At 53.4% G+C, this 19553-nt stretch overlaps 1 protein-coding gene across 3 annotated transcripts in view; it reads left to right on the top strand.

Moving 5' to 3' along the window:
• Positions 1 to 19553, top strand: part of FGD3 (FYVE, RhoGEF and PH domain containing 3) — a 44359-nt gene that overhangs the window by 3163 nt on the left and 21643 nt on the right. For all 3 annotated transcript variants that reach the window (XM_087444817.1, XM_087444818.1, XM_087444816.1), the window contains 5 exons: positions 8267 to 8431; positions 9157 to 9683; positions 15298 to 15387; positions 16069 to 16205; positions 17693 to 17849. In XM_087444817.1, the coding sequence (XP_087300943.1) occupies positions 9201 to 9683; positions 15298 to 15387; positions 16069 to 16205; positions 17693 to 17849 (867 nt within the window). In that variant the 5' untranslated portion in view covers positions 8267 to 8431; positions 9157 to 9200. The remainder of the gene's footprint in view (positions 1 to 8266; positions 8432 to 9156; positions 9684 to 15297; positions 15388 to 16068; positions 16206 to 17692; positions 17850 to 19553) is intronic.

The following is a 19553-nucleotide window of genomic DNA, read 5'->3' as shown; positions in this document are numbered from 1 at the left end:
GAAACTGTTTTCCCCTAAAACTTGATTAGGAACAATTCAAACATATGGCAAAGCTCCATGGGGTCTGCAGCGACCGCCTCTGGGATTCTACCCGCGTCACCCACACCCCGTCCCTGGGACAGGAAGGACTCGTATTTTATTTTAAAGGTTGTGAGTTCATTTTATTTTTTTTCTTTTTCTTTTTCATTTTATTGTGAAATTTTTGTTGTACATTATTGTTTATCAGTTACCATATAAGTGCATCCCTCCACCCCTTGTGCCCACCCCCCACCCCCCTAGCCCCTGGTAACCACCAAACAGTTCTGTCTGTCTGTGTGTTGGTTTATCTTCCACATGTGAGTGAAATCATGCCCTGTTTGTCTTTCTCTTTCTGGCTTATTTCACTTAACATAATACCCTCCAGGTCCATCCATGTTGTTGCAAATGGGACGATTTTGTCTTTTTTATGGCAGAGTAGTATTCCGTTGTATATATATACCACATCTTCTTTATCCAATCATCAGTCGAGGGGCACTTGAGTTCCTTCCATGCTTGGCTATAGCGAATAATGCTGCGACGAGCGTAGGGGTGCATAAGCCTCTTCGCATTGTTGATTTCAGGTTCGTTGGGTAGATACCCAGTAGTGGGATAGCTGGATCATAAGGTATTTCTATTTTTAATTTTTTGAGGAATCTCCATACTGTTTTCCATAGAGGCTGCACCAGTTTGCATTCCCACCAGCAGTGGGTTAGGGTTCCCGTTTCTTCACAGCCTCTCCAGCATTTGTTGCTTTTTGTCTTGGTGATTACAGCCATGCTAACGGGTGTAAGGGGATATTTTAGTGTGGTTGTGATTTGCATTTCCCTGATGATTAGTGATGTTGAGCATCTTTTCATGTGCCTATTGGCCATCTGTATATCTTCCCTGGAAAAATGTCTGTTCATATCCTCTGCCCATTTTTTGATTGGGTTGTTTGTTTTTTTGTTATTCAGTTGTGTGAGTTCTTTATGTATTACGGAGATTAATCCCTTGTCAGATATACGGTTTGCAAATATTTTTTCCCAGCTGGTGGGTTCCCTATTCATTTTGATCCTGGTTTCATTTGCCTTGTAGAAGCTCTTTAATCTGATGAAGTCCCACTTGTTTATTTTTTCTTTTGTTTCCCTTGTCTGAGTAGACATGGAATTCAAAAAGATCCCTTTATGGCTGATGATGAGTAGTGTACTATCTATATTTTCCTCCAGGAGTTTTATAGCTTCAGGTCTCACCTTCAGGTCTTTGATCCATTTTGAGTTAATTTTTGTGTATGGTGAAAGCAGATGGTCCACTTTCATTCTTTTGCAAGTGGCTGTCCAGTTTTCCCAGCACCGTTTGTTGAAGAGCCTTTCCTTTCTCTGTTGTATGTTCTTGGCTCCTTTGTCGAAGATTAGCTGCCCATAGATATGAGGTTTCCTTTCTGGACTCTCCATTCTGTTCCATTGATCTGTGTGTCTGTTTGTGTACCAGTACCATGCTGCTTTAATAACGACCGTGCTGTTTTAATACTATCGCTTTGTAGTGTGTTCTGAAGTCAGGGATTGTGATGCCTCCAGCCTTGTTCTTCTTTGTGTGAGTTCATTTTACAGTAGCTTTTGTGTGTGTGGTAAGGGATGGTGACGGCAATGTTTATATTCCTTCTAGATGAAAGGAGAGTGAAAGCAGAGACGAAATAGGAAATAGAAGTAAAATAAGTTTACACAACTTAAAGAGAAGCAGGAGGTGGAAGGAAAGTGTGAAGCGGGCGTGCGAGCACAGCAGTTAAGCAGAAGGGCTGTGGTGTCCCCAGCACCGGCCTGCGGGTGCCGTGGGCCCGCGGCAGCTGGGCCGCACCTCCCTCACGGCCTCTGCACTGACGGTGCGGCCCCGGGCTGCTTTCCGAGTCTGTCCACTGGTTTTGGGCGCGAATCGTCGTGACCGAGCTCGCTGTGTGATTGCACCGAGTCCTGCTGGGCCGAGCAGCCTTGCAACCTCTGCTCGTGAGGGACCCTGGGAGCTTCCAGCTGCGCTAATGGCCGAAGCCTGTCGGCCTGCTCGGTGTCCCAGCCGTCTGTCTGTCAGGGCCGTGAGAACGTGCGACACGGCCCTCGGGGACGGTGCTGTGTGCTGCCTCAGGCCTCAGGAAGCTTTGCAGGACTGTCGTCGTGTCCGTTTCACAGACAAGGAAATGGAGGCTGGGGGATGTTGCTCTTGTCCCACTGCCCGGCCAGTGGTTGAAACTGACCACGCTGGACCGAAGCCTCAGGCCACCGCGCTGCCGCCTCCCAGATGCAGACAGGAGGGCCCGAGCGCGTCCTTCAGTCCCTGGGGGCTGTCACGCCGCGAGACACCCGAGGGGACGGCCTGGGGCCAGAGCAGGGAGGGCCTCCACATGGCCGGAGCTGGCTGACCTCCGGGGCGAGGGCTCCATCCCTCTCCTCTCCCTCCCGAGGTGCCACCTGGGGAGGCATCCGTGGTCTCAGGAACGCAGTCCATGAGGGACTCATCCTGCATGTTCCGCACCATCGCGTGTTGGCCGAGAGCTATCCCTGAGCCTCACCCCGCCAAGCGGGACCCGACAGACACTGGGTGGGGCTGGAGGCCGGGCCAGGGCCAGATGCGTCGCGGGCCTCAGTCCACCCACCCCGGGTCTGTGCAGCCTCCCCCTGGGGTCTGTGCCCGGCCCCCTGCTCTGTGTGAGGCCCAGCCCGGGCCGGGTCCTGAGGGGCAGGGTGAGCAGGGCAGGGCGCCAGCAGCCGCGGTGGAGAGGTTTACGGTAGCGCTGGCTCTGGGCCAGGCCTCGCCACAACCTCCGGTCTCTGTGGGCCGTGGGGCTTCCTGGGGTGTGGGTGGAGCAAAGGCCAGGGGTCGAGGCCCAGGGCCGGGATGCAGGGCAGGGACTAAATTTTAGTTGCCTTTGCATTGCTGTCCCCTTGGCGCTAATTCACAGAACTTCTCATGAGAACCTTTCTGTAATGCGTTCTTTTTTTTTAAGCTTTTTTATTGTGATAAAATACACATATAAAATTTACCATTGAAACCACTTTTAAGTGTACAGCTTTGTGGCATTAGGTTCATTCACACGGTGGTACAACCATCCCCACCATCATCTCCGGAACTTTCTCATTCTCCCAAACTGAAACTCTGTCCCCATTAAACACTCACTTCCTGTCCCCCTCCCCCAGGCCCTGGCACCCACCATCCTGCTTTCTGTGTCTACGGACATGACTCCTCTAGGTCCTCATATGAGCAGGATCACACGGCATTTTTCCTCTTGTGCCTGGCTTATCTCCCCGAGGATAATGTCCCCAGGGTTTGTCCGTGTTGTAGCAGGTGCCAGAATGTCCTTTTCAGGGCTGAATCATATTCCCCTGTGCGGATAGACCACCTTTTGTTTATGCATCCACCTGTCTGTGGACACTTGGGCTGTCCACCTCCAGGCTGTCGTGAGTAATGAGGGGCAGACGTCTGTTCAAGTCTCTGCTTTCAGTTCTTCTGGGAGAAACATGTTCTTGAGGATGAGGCAGATTCCTGCTGGAGTTTGGTGTTGACACAAATGCAGCTAGGAGCACCCTGAGGAGCATTGGGACTCCCACCTGGTGTCCAGCCTGCAAACACTGCCCACTCACCTGCCTCCCAGCACTGGAGTGACAGGTTACTTTTACTTCCTTTTCGTTTTTCCGTATTTTCTATGTTTTCTGAGAAGCACCCATCGTTCATATGGTTCTAAAAAGTCACAGTAACTTTTGAAAGCGATGGTGTGAGCTGTCGGGGAGCGTCTGGTCGGCGTCCCAGCAAGCAGGCAGTGCATGTTGATCGCCTCCTTCCTTTCCTGCTCAGCTTGCCCTCCCGCCCCCATCCTGCCCCCATCACCCTGACCCCGCCGCATCCCGGAGCTCGGGGCGCCCCACGGTGTCTACGTCCATCTCCGTGCTCTCAGCTCACAGGATGGAGACCCTGGGCGAGCTGACCCCAGGTGAGCCAGCTGCAGCCAGAGCAAGGATTGTGCTTCCAGAGCCTGACCCTGGAGGGGGCAGCTTTGCTGACCGGCCATCAGTCCTTCGTCTGGGCCGGCCGGCGCACCCGGGCCTTTGTCACTGCAGATATGGCCTTGCAGACTCTGCAGCCCCCTCTCCCAGCCTGTGACCTGCATGCAGGTGTGCGCGGCCCAGCGGTTTCTGGTGTTGCCTCGTGGGGCTTTCAGCGTTGTTTGTAAAGAGCACCCCCACCAAGCACTGTCGTGTCTCAGGATTCCAGGATTCCGGGCTTCCGGGCTGGCGGGGCGCAGCGGGTGGGTGTCACTCAGGGTTTCTGTCGCCAGATGGTGCTGGAGCTGTCTCAAGGGCTCTTCTCTCAGGCTCACACGTCTGGTGGCTGCTGCCGGCCGTCGGCTGGGGCTCCATGAGCCCGGGCGGCTGGGCCACGTCAGTGACCAGACAGCGGAGCCCCTGCCTGCTCGGGGCCTCCAGGGTGCCAGGCGACAGCAAGGGAGAGGGACATGGTGGCGGTTTTACTGGGGGCTCCCTCACTGCTCCCAAGGAGGGGATGTCTGGTGGCCTGTCTGTGGGACTGTCCCTGCCCGTGTGGGGCAGCCACTGAGCAGTGTGGGGGCTCCAGGGCAGGGACCACAGCGTTCATGCTGCCTGGTCCACTGGCTGCATCGGACGGAGCCACTGAAACAGTCCACGACGCCCTGGGTAGTGCGGCACATTTAATTTCTCTGTACTTCTGCAGGCCCCACACCTCCCCCAGTCCCAGTGTTGGGGCCTTTGATGCTGTGTGGTGGCAGCCTCAGTGTCGGGGGCCCCTGGGCCCTAGCTCGCCTGGGGTCAGCTCACCTGGTGTCATCCCACCGGGGGTCGGCTCACCTGGGGTCAGTTCGCCTGGACATGGCTCGCCTGGGATCAGCTTGCCTGGGGTTGGCAGGAGCCGGCCTCACTCGGCTTGGGCAGCTCACGGCTTCTACAGGGAAAGCTGAGTGGCTGGGTAGAGAGAACCAACAATGGCTCCTGGGCTCCCTCCTGGTGACATGTCCCCAGCCCTGGGAGTCAGACTGAGCCCAGAGCCCAGTCCAGAGGACTCAGTCTGGTGGGCCCAGCTCCTGGGTCCTGGGCCCACTCAGTCTGGTGGGCCCAGCTCCTGGGTGCTGGTTCCCTCCAGGACAGCATGGCCAGGGTCAGCCTCGGCGTCCTCGTCTGAAACACAGAACATCACCCACCTGGGTGACTGTGACTGAGTGAGTGCACAAAAGTGGTCAGCCCAGCTCCCGGCACAAAGGATGTGTGTGTTTATATGTGTGTGTGTGCGCGTGTGGGTACGTGTGCACACGTGTGTGTTGTGGAGGCATGTGTGCATATTTACATGTGTGTATGAGTGGGCATGTGTGTACATGTGTGTCCCCCCCCAAGACCCCCTGCTCCCCGGAGCTGTGTGGAGGGGGGACTGGAACTGGACCGGGAGACAGTCCTGAGGTGAGCGAGGCCGTAGGCTGCATCTCGCGGCTTTCTGATCTGGATCAGGAGGTGTTCTTGGCTGCTGGCACCCAGGACTTCCCTCTGCCCCATGCCTGCCCCCTGGAGGAGGTGTTCGTGCTGAGCCCTGGGCTTTCCTGTCGGCTGAGCCTCGGCCTGCTGCCCTTGCACAAGAGCCCTTGGAAGTGCGATGGTCGTGGCTCAGGGCCTCCAGGGGAAGGATGCGCCCCTCTCTTCCGGATGGGAATGGCCCAGCGGGCACCCTCGCTGCTGCAGCCTCCTCAGGCTGCGGGCCTGCCACACGCCTCATCACCATCCCTTCTGTGACAAGAAAATGACAACGGGGAGTGTCAGCAACGCGCCAAGTTCACACGGCTCAGAGGTGCTGCCTTCTAAGAGGTGTAATTGACACAATTCACCACATGTGTTCAAGGTATAAAGTGATGTTTTGACACATGTATGGTACAAACCCCTGATGCTATCCCACGGTCGAGATGACAAGCAGGTCCTCACCCCTCGAAAGCTTCCCCATGCCACCGTAACCCCATCCCACACCCACCCCTCCTTCCAGGCTTCCCGTCTGCCCTCTGGCACCGCAGGTCGGTGAGCATTTCCTAGAATTGTGTGTAAATGGGAAAAGAGGCAGGTTCCTTCTCTGTCGCCTTTCACTCAGCGTAATTATTTCTAGATTTCTCCCCTTGATGTTCTGGAAAGGTTTGTGTAGAACTGGTGTCATTTCTTCCTTAAATGCTTGACAGAATTCACAACGAAGCCATCTCAGCCTGAGTTTTCTATGTGGAAAGATGTTTAAACACCAACGTTTCTCAAGGCGGGTGTCCATTGAGCTTCTTACATCTGTGGATTTACAGTTTTCCTCAAGTCTGGGAAGATTTTGGTCATTTCCTCAGATGTTTTTCCCGCCCCCGGTCTTCAGGACTCCAATTATACATGTGGGGACTCTGATTACCATGGATGAAGTTTTCCATCTCACTAAGGTTCTCTCTCATTCTGGATCGCTCCTATGGTCTCTCCAAATTCGCTCCCCTTCCTCCTACGATCAGGCCCTTCCAGCGGGTCTTGATCTCATACTTGGTGATTTTCTCCTCCAGACGCTGGACGGGCGTCTTTTTGTACCTTCCGTGTCTCTGTTCCCTCTTGAACAAGATGGACCGCGGGCTGTGTGGACCCCTAACCCTCCCCTATGCCAGCCTCGGGTCAGTTTCCACTCTGACTTCTCTTCCTCCCTGGATTGTGTTCCTGCCTCTGTGCCCCTGTGACCTTCGGCTGGGTGCCCGACCCTGTGGCCCTCGCCTCGTGGGGTGCTGTGTGCGCTCCCTCCCGTGGCTGTTCTTGCGCGCTGTTCAGGGAGGCGGTTAAGCGGCCTGTAAACAGACTGCTTCCTGCTAGGATTCGTGGCTATTTGTCAGGAGGAGCCAGGCAGAGCTCACCATGGGGCTGATCCCCCCACACCGAGGCAGCATCCCGGACTCCCAGGGACCTTGGGTTTGCAGTCTGGCTGGTGGGAATGGGCGTGTGCCCACCCCGTGTGAGCCACAGGTGATGTTCCCTCCGACGTCTCAGGCCGCAGGGCTTCCCCACAGTGTGCTGAGCCATCCTGTCTGGGGGCCTCCTCAGCTCCCCGCTCTCTCTGTGCAGCCCTCTCCTCTCCCGGGCTTTGTCCCAGGGCTTCCAGCATCTGCTCCTCCTGAACCTTCACTTGGGGGTCCACCCGACTCCGCTGGGGTCCCCTCCTCCCGGCAGGAAGCCGGGGTGACAGATGGCTTCCCTCTCCTCTCAGGAGCTCGGTGCCTTGCCGCCTGGTGTGGGCATCTCTCCAGCTATTGTTTCGTGTGTCATGTCCACGTGTTGGTTGTTTCAGGCAGGAGCGTCACGCGGTTTCCGTTCCTCCGTCTTGACCAGAAGCAGGAGCCTCTCGGTGCGGGCTGCAGAGCCTCCACCTGGCACCAGACGCTGCATCGGGACACGCATCCCATCCAGCATATTTTGACTGCGGTGTCATGTCTGATTTCTGGAAACTCGAGTTTATCTCCTGTGCTATGAGAGGAATGCAGCAAAGCACGTATTTTCTGTTTAGAAATCTTAATGTTTCTCCCCATTAAGCTCGTTAGGAATGTGGCAGTGGCCAGTGATCAGCCTGCACCCTGCACGGGTGTTGGTGTCACTTAAGACAAAGGTCCACTCAGAGGTGGTTTGGCCGCTTGGGAAAGTGAGACCGATGGTCTCAGGGCTGGAGTTGTGTGGGTGTTGGCCTCCGGCCTCGCCAGCCCTGCCGCCGCGAGGGGCAGGCTCTGGACACCCCTCTGGTTGTGTGTCTGACCTGCACCTCCTGATGCTTCTTTGTTCTGTCAGTGAGTGAGCGGCGAGTGTGTGAGGAAGCTGCCGGCAGCTGGGCTGAGTGTGAGCGCAGGGGTTGCGCGTGTCCAGGCGGTGCTGGGGTGTGGGCTGGGAGACGCGTGGTGGAGCCCGAGGCCCTCCTCACACTGGGCGGGCTCCGCACCCTCGAGAGGACCCTGCCTCCCTGGCGTGGGCGCCGTGTGGCCGGGGACGAGCTCAATCTGGCTGAGTTTTAAGCCGGCCCCGGGGCTGCCCCAGGCCTTGAGCACTGCGCCAGGGTGGGAAGTAGCCTCTGGCCACCCCGCAGGCCCGTGACCGTCCTCGGCCCCCTCGCTGGGCGGAGGCACAGAGCTGCCCGTCCACCCTCTCCCTTTAGACCCCACCGTCGCCCCGGCCGCTCCAAGCCCCAGAGAAGGAGGTTTCATTCTCCTCTCCTGTTGTTTTAGAGCCTCCTGAACTGCTCCACGTCAAAGCTGCAGGGCCAGAAAGAGGTTCTCAAGGAAGCCCCAGCCCCGCGGCCTGAGCTGGCCAGCCCAGACCCCAGGACGCGGCCAGCAGGGAGCCTGGCCCACCTGCCTCAGCGCCCTCACTGGAGAGTCCACTGGCCCCAGGTAAGTGGCCTGTCCCTCAGAGTGAGGGACCGTGGCTCCTGGTCCCCGTTCACCTCCGAAGCTCCACTGTGGGTTCAGGAGGAAGATTTCAAGGAACGTCAGTCTCCCTCTGGTCCATCCCACCCTCGAGCCCCCTGAGCTGACATCCACGAGGTTCTCTGTGCACCTCCACCCACCGTGGACTTGCCCCTCCTCCTCGGGGCTTCCAGGAGAGCAGGTGTGGGAGCAGAAGCAGCTCCATCACATGGGGGGCCAAGACCCAGCCTTCCCTGCCCTGGGGTCTCTGGAAGGTGCCTGGTCACCCGCAGACAGAGTAGGGCATTGATGGCGAGGCGGGGTCATGCCTCACCCGGGAGCCACGTCACAGGATAAAGTGTTCAGTGTAGACCCCACCCTCTGGGCTCCCCGTGATTGCTGGGCCTTTGAGCTGCGTTTTAACTCATTGGGCAGCAGGTGCCTTCACACTGCAGGACTCTTTCTTTCTTTTCTCTCTCTCTCTCCCCCCTTCCTTCTTTTTTTGTGTGTAGAATACATTTATTTTTAAAATAAAATGCTTTCTATTTGCCATTCCCCAAAAGCCTGTCTAGACGAGACCCAGCTGAACCTGACAGGGGCTCACTTCCACCTCCCCATGTTGACTTTCTCGGGGGGAACATGCCTGGGGGCTGCCCACCAGGGCTGGTCCAGCCCAGCTGGCATTGACTGTGCTCATTTCTCCCTGACAGGAAGCCCCCAGCCAGCCCCCAAGAGACCTCGAGGAGCTTTGAGGATGGAGTCAGATGCGGAGTCCTCCACTCCCTTGGGCCCTGTTGCTGCCCCAGGGGAGCTGGACGCCAGGCCTGGCTGTTCCTCCCTGGGGCTGCCCAGCGGAGACCCGGGGAAGCTCCGAGTGCTGCCTGTCGGGCCCGGAGCCCACTGCGGGGACCCTGCCCCCGGGGGCGCCGGCAGCCAGACCGCTGCAGGGGACGGCCCCCTGGACACGGGCCTCACGCGGGAGCCGAGCGGCGGCACTAAGATCCCTAACCGGGACAGTGGGATCGACAGCCCGTCCTGCAGCGTGGCCGGCGAGAACTTCCCCTGCGAGGAGGGTGGCGAGGCGGGCCCCCGCCCCATAGTCCCGGGGCTGCACCCCGAGATGGCCCCAGATGGCACGGCCCTCCAGGAGGAGGCCGAGAGCGATGTGGGTGAGGGCAGCGGCGAGGAGCCCGACCCCGAGAACAGCCCCCCGAGGGCCGACACGGACCCAGCCAAGGTAGGCCGCTCTCCTGCCCCGGGCGGCGGGGGCTCCTCCAAGGGAGTTTGAGGCTTTCAGAGGCATCACCCACATCGGGTGCCAGTAGTGGGGTTCACGCTGTGATATCACTCTCAGAGAGGCCCCTGTGACGGGTCGGCAGGCAGGCCCTGGGGAAGGACCACCGGCTGGGGCCCCCTGACACCCCGGGCAACAACCTCACTCCTGAGCCTCAGTTTCCCCGGCCACACACTGGAGCCCCCCAGGGTGCCCTTGGTGGTTGGTCTTAGTGGTGACGGTGCTGCCAACACCCTCCGCTGGTGCTTGCTGCCCGCCTTGCGGATCCCCTGTGAGGAAGGCAGCGTGGGCATCACCCGTTTATGACCGGGGAAGCCCCAGGGTCGCCCATGGGTGTGGCAGGGCGGGAAGGGAGCCTGAGCAGACGGCCCAGGAAGCAGGTGTGCCCATGCGGTGGGTCCGCCCTGAGAGAAAGCTCGTCTGCATCCGTCCCTTTAGCTTCTCGGGCTCCAGGCCCTGTGCTGGGACTTGTGGGGACACGGATGTAAGGCAGACAGCTCCCAGCTTAGAGAGACTGCCTGTGTGCCAGGAGAACGGTGTGGATAAGCTGCAAGGGGCTGGGTCCCGGGAGAATCACAGGTGGCATCTGGCCAGGGTGTCTGACATGGCCGGCCCCAGGAGACAGGCCTGGCAGGCGAAGGGCAGCCGCGTGCCTGCACCGTTGTGAGCCAACTTCTCGGGAGGCAGAGGGGGCCGTGTTTTCATCTAGGTATTATCATTATTAAGATGTGAAAAGGCCAAGAGATCAGGAGACGACTGCCACTGAGAGATAGCTTATTGCTCAGACACCAAGAGGAGGGGCCCTGCCATGCCACGTGGGCCACACGGGGAAGCATGGGGCAGGTCAGGGGGCAGAGGAGCGGAAATTGTGAGCTATGGCCTTTCCTGTGGTTTCTGAGGGAAGGAACGGGCGAGGCAGGGTGAGCAGGCTCAGGATGGGCCGGTTTGAAGGACTTCAGCGGGCTCTGGGCATGGGGGCTGTCCCTGGACGTCTGGTACCCTGCCTGTGGGATTAGGGGCTAGTGGAATAGCAAATACAAAGGAGCTGGTTGGAGTGTGGGCTCTGGAGGGTTGCTCTGCATTGGGAAGACATTCTTGCAGGCAAGTCTTTATGTCTCTAGGAATCAACCAACCCCGGGAAGGACAGTCCCTCCAGGGCCAGCAAGAACCCAATGTCAAAACATCATAAAATAGGGAAAATAAATGGCATGGTTACTGCAGGCTCCACCTGTGGCTCTCGAGGTGTGCTCCAGGGAGAGCTCTGCGGGCTTCTCAGTCTCCCAGGTGCTGGGGGAGTGCAGACCTGGGCCTGGCCCCGTCCTGCCCGCACAGGCTCGGGAGCGCCCAGGGCCAGAGGCTTGCTGGGGAGTGCCCCAGCCTTCATGTCTGTATGTGAAGACGCCGACGCCTCTGTCGCTGGTGGGAACAGCTTTGTCTTCTCCACACGGGGTGTCTGGTTAGAACACCGTTCATCCACACGCTGGCCCATCCTCAGATGGAGCCCTGGGACCCTGTGCCTCAGGCCCCCCGCCCTGGGTAGAATGAGGGGGTGCTGACGTGAGGAGGTGATGCAGGGGTACACACATGTCAAGTCAGCCTTTACTGTGTGGAGGAAGTTCCCATCTGTCCGTAGTTTGTTGACTGTTTTTATCATGAAACAGTGTTGAATCTTGTCAAATGCTTTTTCTGCATCAATTAAGATGATCACGTGTGTTTTTTTCCTTCATTCTGTTAATGTGGTGTATTGCATTGGTTATTTTTCATATATTGAACCATTCTTGCATTCCGGGAATAAATCTCATGTAGTCATGGTGTATAATCCTTTTAATGTACTGTTGAATTCAAGTTGCTAGTATTTTGTTGAGGATTTTTGTATCAATATTCATCAGGAATAATGGTCTAGAGTTTTCTTTTCTTGTAGCGTCTTTGCTGGCTTTGGATCAGGGTAATGCTGACCTCACAGAATGAGCCTGGAGGTGTTCTCTCCTCTTCAATTTTTTGGAAGCATTGGAGAAAGATTGGTGTTAATTTTGCAGTGAAGCCATCTAGTCCTGGGCTTTTCTTTGTTGGCAAGTTTTTTTACTGCTTATTCAGTTGCCTTACTCATTATTGATCTGTTTGGATTTCCTGTTTCTTCATGATTCGGTCTTGGTAGATTGTGTGTTTCTGGGAATTTATCCATTTCATCTAGGTTGTCCAATTTGTTGGTATGCAGTTGTTCATAGTAGCCTCTTATGATTCTTTGTATTCTGTGGTATCTGCTGTGATATCTCCTCTTTCATAAGTCATTTTATTTATTTGAGTCCTCTCTCATTTTTCTTTGTAAGTGTAGCTAAAGATTTGTCAATTTTGTTTATCTTTTCAAAAAACAACTCTTAGTTCCGTTGATTTTTTTTCCATTGTTTTTCTATTCTCCGTTTCACTTATCTCTGCTCTAATCTCTAGTATTTCCTTCCTTATGACTGCTTTGGGTTTAGTGTGTTCTTTTTCTCGTTTCTTGAGGTGTAAAGGTAGGATGTTGATTTGAGATCTTTCTTCCTTTCCCATGTTTGTGTTTACAGCTATAAACGTCCCTCTCAGCACTGCTTGTGCTGTGTTCCATAAGTTTTGGTGTGCTGTGTTTTCATTTTCATTGCTCTCATGCTGTTTTCTGATTTCCTTTGTGACTGCTTTGACTCTTGTTTGGGAGTGCATTGTTTAATTTCCACCTATCTCTGGATTTTCCAGTTTTCCTTGTGCTGTTGATTTCTAGCTTCATTCTATTGTGATGGGGAAAGATATTTTATATGATTTCAGTCTTCTTGGATTTGTTAATGCTTGTTTTGTGGCCTAACCTGTGGTCTGTCCTGGAGACTGCTGCCTGGGCCCTTGAGAGGAGGGTCCGTCTGCTGTGGTTGGGTGGCACGTCTGTGCATGCGTCAGGGCCGTGTGCTCTGCAAGGTTGTTCACCTCCTGTTTCCTTATTGACATTCTGTCTGCTGTCCCGTCCAGTATGGGGAGTGGAGCACTGAAGTCTCCTACTGTTACTGCTGCACTGTCTGTTTCTCTCTTCAATTCTGTCAAGGTTTGCCTCATATATTTAAGAGCTCTGAGGTTTGGTGCATAAATATTTGTAATTGTTATATCTTCTTGGTGAAATGGTCCTTTTATCATTATATAATATCCTTCTTTGTGTCTTGTAGCAGTTTTCTATGTAAAGTCTATTTTGTCTAATATAAGTGTGGCCACCCCTCCTCTCTTTTGGTTTCCATTTGCATGAAATATCTTTTTCCATCCTTTCACTTTCAGCCTATGTCTGTCCTTAAATCTAAAGTGAGTTTCTTGTGGACAGCATATGGTTGGATGCCGGTTTTTTATCCATTCAGCCAATCCATGTCTCTTGATTGGGGAGTGTAATCCATTTACATTTAAAGTAATTAGTGATGGGGAAGGACTTACTCTTGCCATTTTGTTAGTTGTTTTCTATATGTCTTATAGCTTTTGTCCCTCTCTTACTGCCTTCCTTTGGTTTCGTAGATTTTGTAATGATATGCTTTGATTCCCTTCTCATTTTATTTTGTGTATATTCTATAGATATTTTCTTTGTGCTTACCATTGCATTCTATTCTAAACTTATAACAACTGAACTTCAATCACATATAAAAACTCTACTCCTTTACAGCTCCCCACACACTGTTATTGGTGTCACAAATTACATATTTATATATTATATACCCATTGACAAAGATTTATCATTTTTAAATGTTTTTATGATTTAAATTCTATGTACCAAAATTACAACAGTACAGATTACTATGTTTGTCCATGCATTTACCTTTATTGGAAAACCTCATATTTTTGCACAGCTTCATGTTGCTATCTACCATCTTTTCACATCTTGAAGGACTCCCTTTAGCATTTCTTGTAGAGCAGATGTGGTGGTAATGAATTCCCTCAGCTTTAGTTTATTTGGGAAAGTCTTAATTTCTTCTTCATTTTTGAAGGATGGCTTTCCTGGATACAGTATCCTTGATTGACAGTTTTTTTTTCTCTCAGCATTTTAAATATATCATCTCACTCCTTTTTTGATCATAATGGGTCTCAGTGTGATTCTTTTTGGATTTATTCTAGTTGGAGTTCTTTGAGCTTCTTGGACTTGTATGTCCATTTCTTTCCTCAGACTTGAGAAGTTTTTGGTCCTTATTTCCTCAGATGAGCTCTCTGCCCTTTTCTCTCTTCTCCATCTAGGATTCCCATGATGCGTATGCTGGTCTACTTGTTAGTGTCCCATACATACGTCCCTGAGGCCCTCTTTGTTTTTTCATTCTTTTTCTTTTTCTCCTCTGACTCAGTGATTTCAAGTGACCCATCTTCAGGTTTGATTACTCTTTTTTCTGCCTGATCAAGTCTGATCTTGAACTCCTCTAGTGAGGTTTTTAGTTCATTTATTGTATTTTTCAGCTCCAGAATTTTTGTTTGGTCTTTCTTATAGTTTCTATCTCTGTGTTGATCTTCTCATTTTGGTCCTGCATCATTTTCCTGATTTTGTGTAGTTGTCCACCTGTGTTCTTTTTTAGCTCACTGAGCCTCTACATGACAGCTGTTTTAAATTCTCTGTCAGGTAACTCATAGATCCGTGTTTTCTTAGGGTTGGTTTCTGTCCTTTGATTGAACCACGTTTCCCTGTTTCTTTGTAATTTTTTGCTGGGATTTGGGCATTTGAAAAACAACCACCTCACCAGCTTGCCTGCTGGCTCTGTGTGGGGAGACCTTCACCAGTCAGCCTGGCTGGAGGTTCTGGGGCCTCCTAAACATTCTCTCACCTCCCACTGCCCTGGCTTCTGCCTGCACAGCATCAGCTCTAACATATTGCTTACCTGTCTTCAGTGGCTCTCAAACTCCAGTGCTGGTCATGGCAGCCCTCCAAGTCAGGCAAGACAGCACCCAACCCCTCAGGCAGCCCCCAGGCAAGCCAGAACACTGGATGCTCAGCTCACTCTTTGGTTTCCATCCTGAGGGAGGAGCCCCCATGCAAGGGGTGTCTTACTGCTTTTGCTATGCATACTGCACAGGAAGGGGCATGGAAGGGAAACTGCCAATTTCCCTAGCCCATTTGCTGGACTCTCTTCTTGGTTTTACAGTGACTTGGGGGCTATAGCTTCTCAGCTGGTCTCTAGAGTTCTCACAGACATATTCTGGTCCATATATTGTTAACTCTGTGTCCCTGTGGGGGAGGAGGGCCTGCAGCTGTCCAGTCTGCCATCTTGCTGGCACCACTCCACCACACATTTTGATGTGGCTGCTGTAGCTGCTCTGTAGTCAAAGCCCCGGGAGGATCACTGTAGAGTCGTCTCTGGGCTGCAGGAGGTTTTGGGGATTTGCAGAAACTGTTGTGTCTTTCCCAGAAACCTCCTTGAAAATTCCATCTGGGATATGGAGCCCCATATCCCAGCCCCAGTGGCCTCCTCGGGCTCTCCAGGGCCCCTGGTCATCCCTGGCATGCAGTGGGTGGCCCTTGGCAGACCCTGCTTCCCGAGGCTCATCTTCCCCAGGTGAGCTGTGGCTCTTCTCTCTGCAGTGCTCGGAGCCCCAGAAGCTGCTTCACATTGCTCAGGAGCTCCTGCACACCGAGGAGACCTACGTGAGGCGGCTGCACCTGCTGGACCAGGTACCCCCCATGGCTGGGGTCCCACCTTTGTCCACTTCCAGAGTTTCAGTGATGAACTCCCGTCGCAGCATTGGCGAGCCCTTGCAGTTGGAGTACGAATGACCTGAATAGTAAAGCTTAGACAAATTTAAGTCTCCTCCAGAAACTCTTACCTTTTGCTCTCAGAGCCCGGGGCAAAGGTCTTGTCTAGTCACCTTGGGGCCTTTCTTCCTGGCAGTCACATTATCTGAGCATGTGAATGGCCTCTGGACATCTTTCTGCATAAATATTTGGGACAGTGGGTGGCACCCTCCCACTGTCCACTAGGCAACGTGGGGTTTGTGAGCACAGAGTAAAGCTCCAATGGAAACCCAGGGTTCTGACACATGTCGCTTCTGTTTGTAGCTCACAAAACAGAGAGGAAATCGGGACCTTCCATTTCCCATGAGGCATAGATTGAGGAAAGATGGCCTGTCCCCATCCAGAGGGGACTGTCCCTGCCTCACCCCCAATCCTTAGCCATAAATAAACCTGCTTTAAGACCACAAGGTTGTTTGAGCCAGTCTGATGAGTGGGAGGTTTACTGAGGAAACAGGAGGTGTGGCGGCCTCTCCTGCGCTCCCACCCTGCAGCAGAAGCACCATCATAACTGTCCCCGGTGACCCACACTTGGTGACCATGGGGGTGCTTCTCTGTGCCCAGGTTTTCTGCACCCGGCTGACGGCAGCGGGGATCCCTCCAGAAGTCACCACGGGCATCTTCTCCAACATCTCCTCCATCTATCGCTTCCACGGGCAGTTCCTCCTGCCCGAGCTGCAGAAGCGGATCATGGAGGAGTGGTGAGTGCGGCTCCCGGATCCCGGGAAGTGGGCGGCTGGTGTCTCCCGAGGAGTTTGGTTCCAACCCCCATGGCAGTTGAGGGTCCCAGTGATTCTGTCATGGCGGTTTTGTTGAATTTTCATTGCCGAGTGGCCTCTAAGTCTGGAGTTCACATGCCTGAGAGCCAGGCAGGCACTGGGAGGCTGTCTCAGGGGCCCGGGTTCCTTCCCCCACGGTCCTGGGCCAACCCCGACCCCAGGTTTCTCAGTGTCTCCAAGCCTTGGCTGCTGCTTCTGCACCAAAGGGACTTCAACACCCGCTCAGAAGCTCAGGGTTTGTAGGGTTTCAAATGAGGTTTGACAATTTGCAAACGCTAACCAGAGAATAAACCGTGCTGGTTGATTTATTTTCCTCCTAGTGTATACTCCACCTATGCTTTAAAAAGTGAGATTTCCCCCTCAACAGCGCACCTCAGACCCTCCTGCTGCCCCCGGGGGCTGCCGTGTTCCTCTGCTGCTTCTGTTCATTCTTAGCAGAGGGACAGCTTGGCGGCAAGTCACGATAATAAAACATCACAGGTGGGGCCCAGACTCCCATCCTCCACGTCCCTGCTCCCTCCCCCATCCTGGGTGCTACTGCAGCTTTGCTTTGGGGGCCCTGCTGTCTCCCCACTTCACTGGCCTGGCTTGAGCCAGCGTGCAGTTCTTCTGCAGCACCAGAAGCCCGGCCCCTTGGGGTCCCCAGGAGCCTGTTTCCCCAGCTGCAGCTGGGCCAGGCACAGCACAGGGGCCGGGGCTTGACTGGGGGTGTTGCTCCACCCATGAGGCTCAGCCAGGGTCCCTGTCAATTTGTAAATCTTCAGGATACGCCCACCTGCAGGACAGGCTGTCCTGTGGGTTAAGGCTCAGGGCTGGACTGGCCTGGCCAACAGTCCACACCTGCTAGAAGTGGGCTTTCTCCTCCGGGCCCTGGAGAGAGACACCAGCACACAGACACTTGTGTGGCTCCTTGTATAACAATGTGGTGATTCCTTGGCACAAATCCCACACGGTTCTGAGCTCACAGACTGTTAACGTGTTTATGCTTCTTGAATCTTATTTCCAAATCCCCGTCCAAACCATGTCAGCACACAGTGCTGCTTTCCCATGGCGTGCCAGCGTCGGACAGCTCTTTGTTCCTGATCTTGGCTCACTGAGAAGGAGTAAAAGGGGGTTTCGTTGATTCTCTTTGACAACTGTGCCCTTGTTAGCATCGTTCCATTACTTCTAGCCCCCCTGGTCTCGAGCAATGCTTTACACGATCCTCTCGTTACCTCCAGGTAACACAACATTTTCCACCCCACGTGATACAGGGGAGGTAACTAAGGCTCAGAGAGGGTGACCAGCTTGCCCACCATCACACAGAGCTAGGAGTCAGGCTGTTGCCCCGTGGCCCCCTGGTGAACTCCCCGTCCCATCCTGGCCCCTCGCCTGAGCTGTTTCTCTGATGATCTCACTCTCCTACAAAGGGACTCGAACCCCCGGCTCGGGGACATCCTGCAGAAGCTGGCCCCGTTCCTCAAGATGTACGGTGAGTACATCAAGAACTTTGACCGGGCCATGGAGTTGGTGAGCACCTGGACCCAGCGCTCGCTGCTGTTCAAAGACATCGTCCAGGGCATCCAGGTAGGGCGGCCCCACCACGGCCTCAGGGGCGCAGCGCTGGGTTCATGTTTAACACAGAGAAAATCAGTGATGTTGTGGGATGTGTCCAGATGCTCTATTGATGCTTTGATCCTTAAAACAACTCCCAGAGACAAATCATTCTATTTCACGGGAGTAGGAATCATGGCTCAAAGAGGTTGTGCCATCTGTGCTGTCACAAACCATAATTTGATAAAACCTGGATACAGAGGCCGGCCTCTCCCTCCATGATGTCCTCAGTGGCCAGTGTGGGCACTCAGGACAATGTCGCATTCATCTTTTCTTTCTCTTTTTCTGCAAACAGCCTGCGGTTGTCTCCTGCGGTGCTGGTCTCTTTCTTATTGATTCACCAGGTTTTTATATGTTAAGAATGTCAGCTGTTATCTGTCATGTGTCTTACAAATTATTTTTCCCCATTGATCTTTTTTCTTTTTTAAAGATTTTATTTATTTATTTATTTCTCCCCCAAAGCCTCAGTAGATAGTTGTATGTCACAGCTGCACATCCTTCTAGTTGCTGTATGTGGGACGCGGCCTCAGCATGGCCGGAGAAGCGGTGCGTCGGTGTGCGCCCGGGATCTGAACCCGGGCCGCCAGCAGCGGAGCGCACGCGCTTAACCGCTAAGCCACGGGGCCGGCCCCAACCCCATTGATCTTTAATTTTTAACTTTATGATGTTCTTTGCCATATGAAATTTTTAGTTTTTAAGCAGGAACATTCACAATTTTTAAATAAAGCAATGCTTTAAAAAAACTTCAAAGTAATGCTTATAAATGCATTTCTTACCCCATGATCATGTAAATTATGTTTTCTTCTAATGTGGTGACTTCATTTTAAAAATTAAAAATGCTGTCCCAGAATAGTTTCCAGATGGATTGTGGTATGAGGTAAAACCCAGTTTATTTTTGTGAATAGTTAGCCACTTGTCCCAACATCCTTTTGACCCAAGCGCCATGCACACACATACACTTGTGCACACTCACATGCTTGCACACGTGTGCACGTGCACATACATATACATGCTTGCACACGTGCACGTGCACATACGTGCACTCAGTTGGCCCTCCGTGTCTGCAGCTTCAACATTCGTGGATTCACCCAACCGTGGACTGAAAGGCCTACGCTGGCTGCGTCTGTACTGAACATGTACCTAATATTTTTCTTGTCCCTCTTCCCTAAACCATACAGTAAAACAACTATTTACATTGTATTCCTTATAATAATAAGTAATCTAGAGATGATTTAAAGTAGACGGGAGGATGTACGTAGGTAATATGCAAATACTGCACCATTCTTGAGCGTCTGGGGATTTTGGTGTCCGTGGGGGGTCCTGGGACCAATCCCCCGTGGACACCGCCGTCCGTTCCCACGTGCAGCACAGTCACACGTGCACAGGGGTGTGCACATGTGTGCATACATGCACACACATTCCTCACTGTACTCTGGAGGGTTAATGGGCACTGAGCCCGCTGTGCTGGGTTTGGAGGCCAGGCCAGGATTTGGGGTGGCCCCTTGACAACTTTCTGCGGTTTCCCCAGACTGTCGTCAGGTCACCCATGATTTCCTAGTGTGGGGTCCCAGATCCCACTGCGTCCCTCGGCTTCCCATCCCTCCCCAGTGGGGACAGTCCTGGCGCTGAGTCCTTCTTCTTCTCCCACCCCCCACCCCTCACTCATGTCTGGGTCCC

This window comes from Ceratotherium simum, chromosome 20, assembly GCF_057802395.1.
Source record: "Ceratotherium simum simum isolate JZ-2026a chromosome 20, ASM5780239v1, whole genome shotgun sequence".
In the NCBI taxonomy this organism is placed as follows: Eukaryota; Metazoa; Chordata; class Mammalia; order Perissodactyla; family Rhinocerotidae; genus Ceratotherium; species Ceratotherium simum.
Note: the sequence above shows the minus strand (reverse complement) of the source record. Positions and strands in the feature narration are given on the sequence as shown.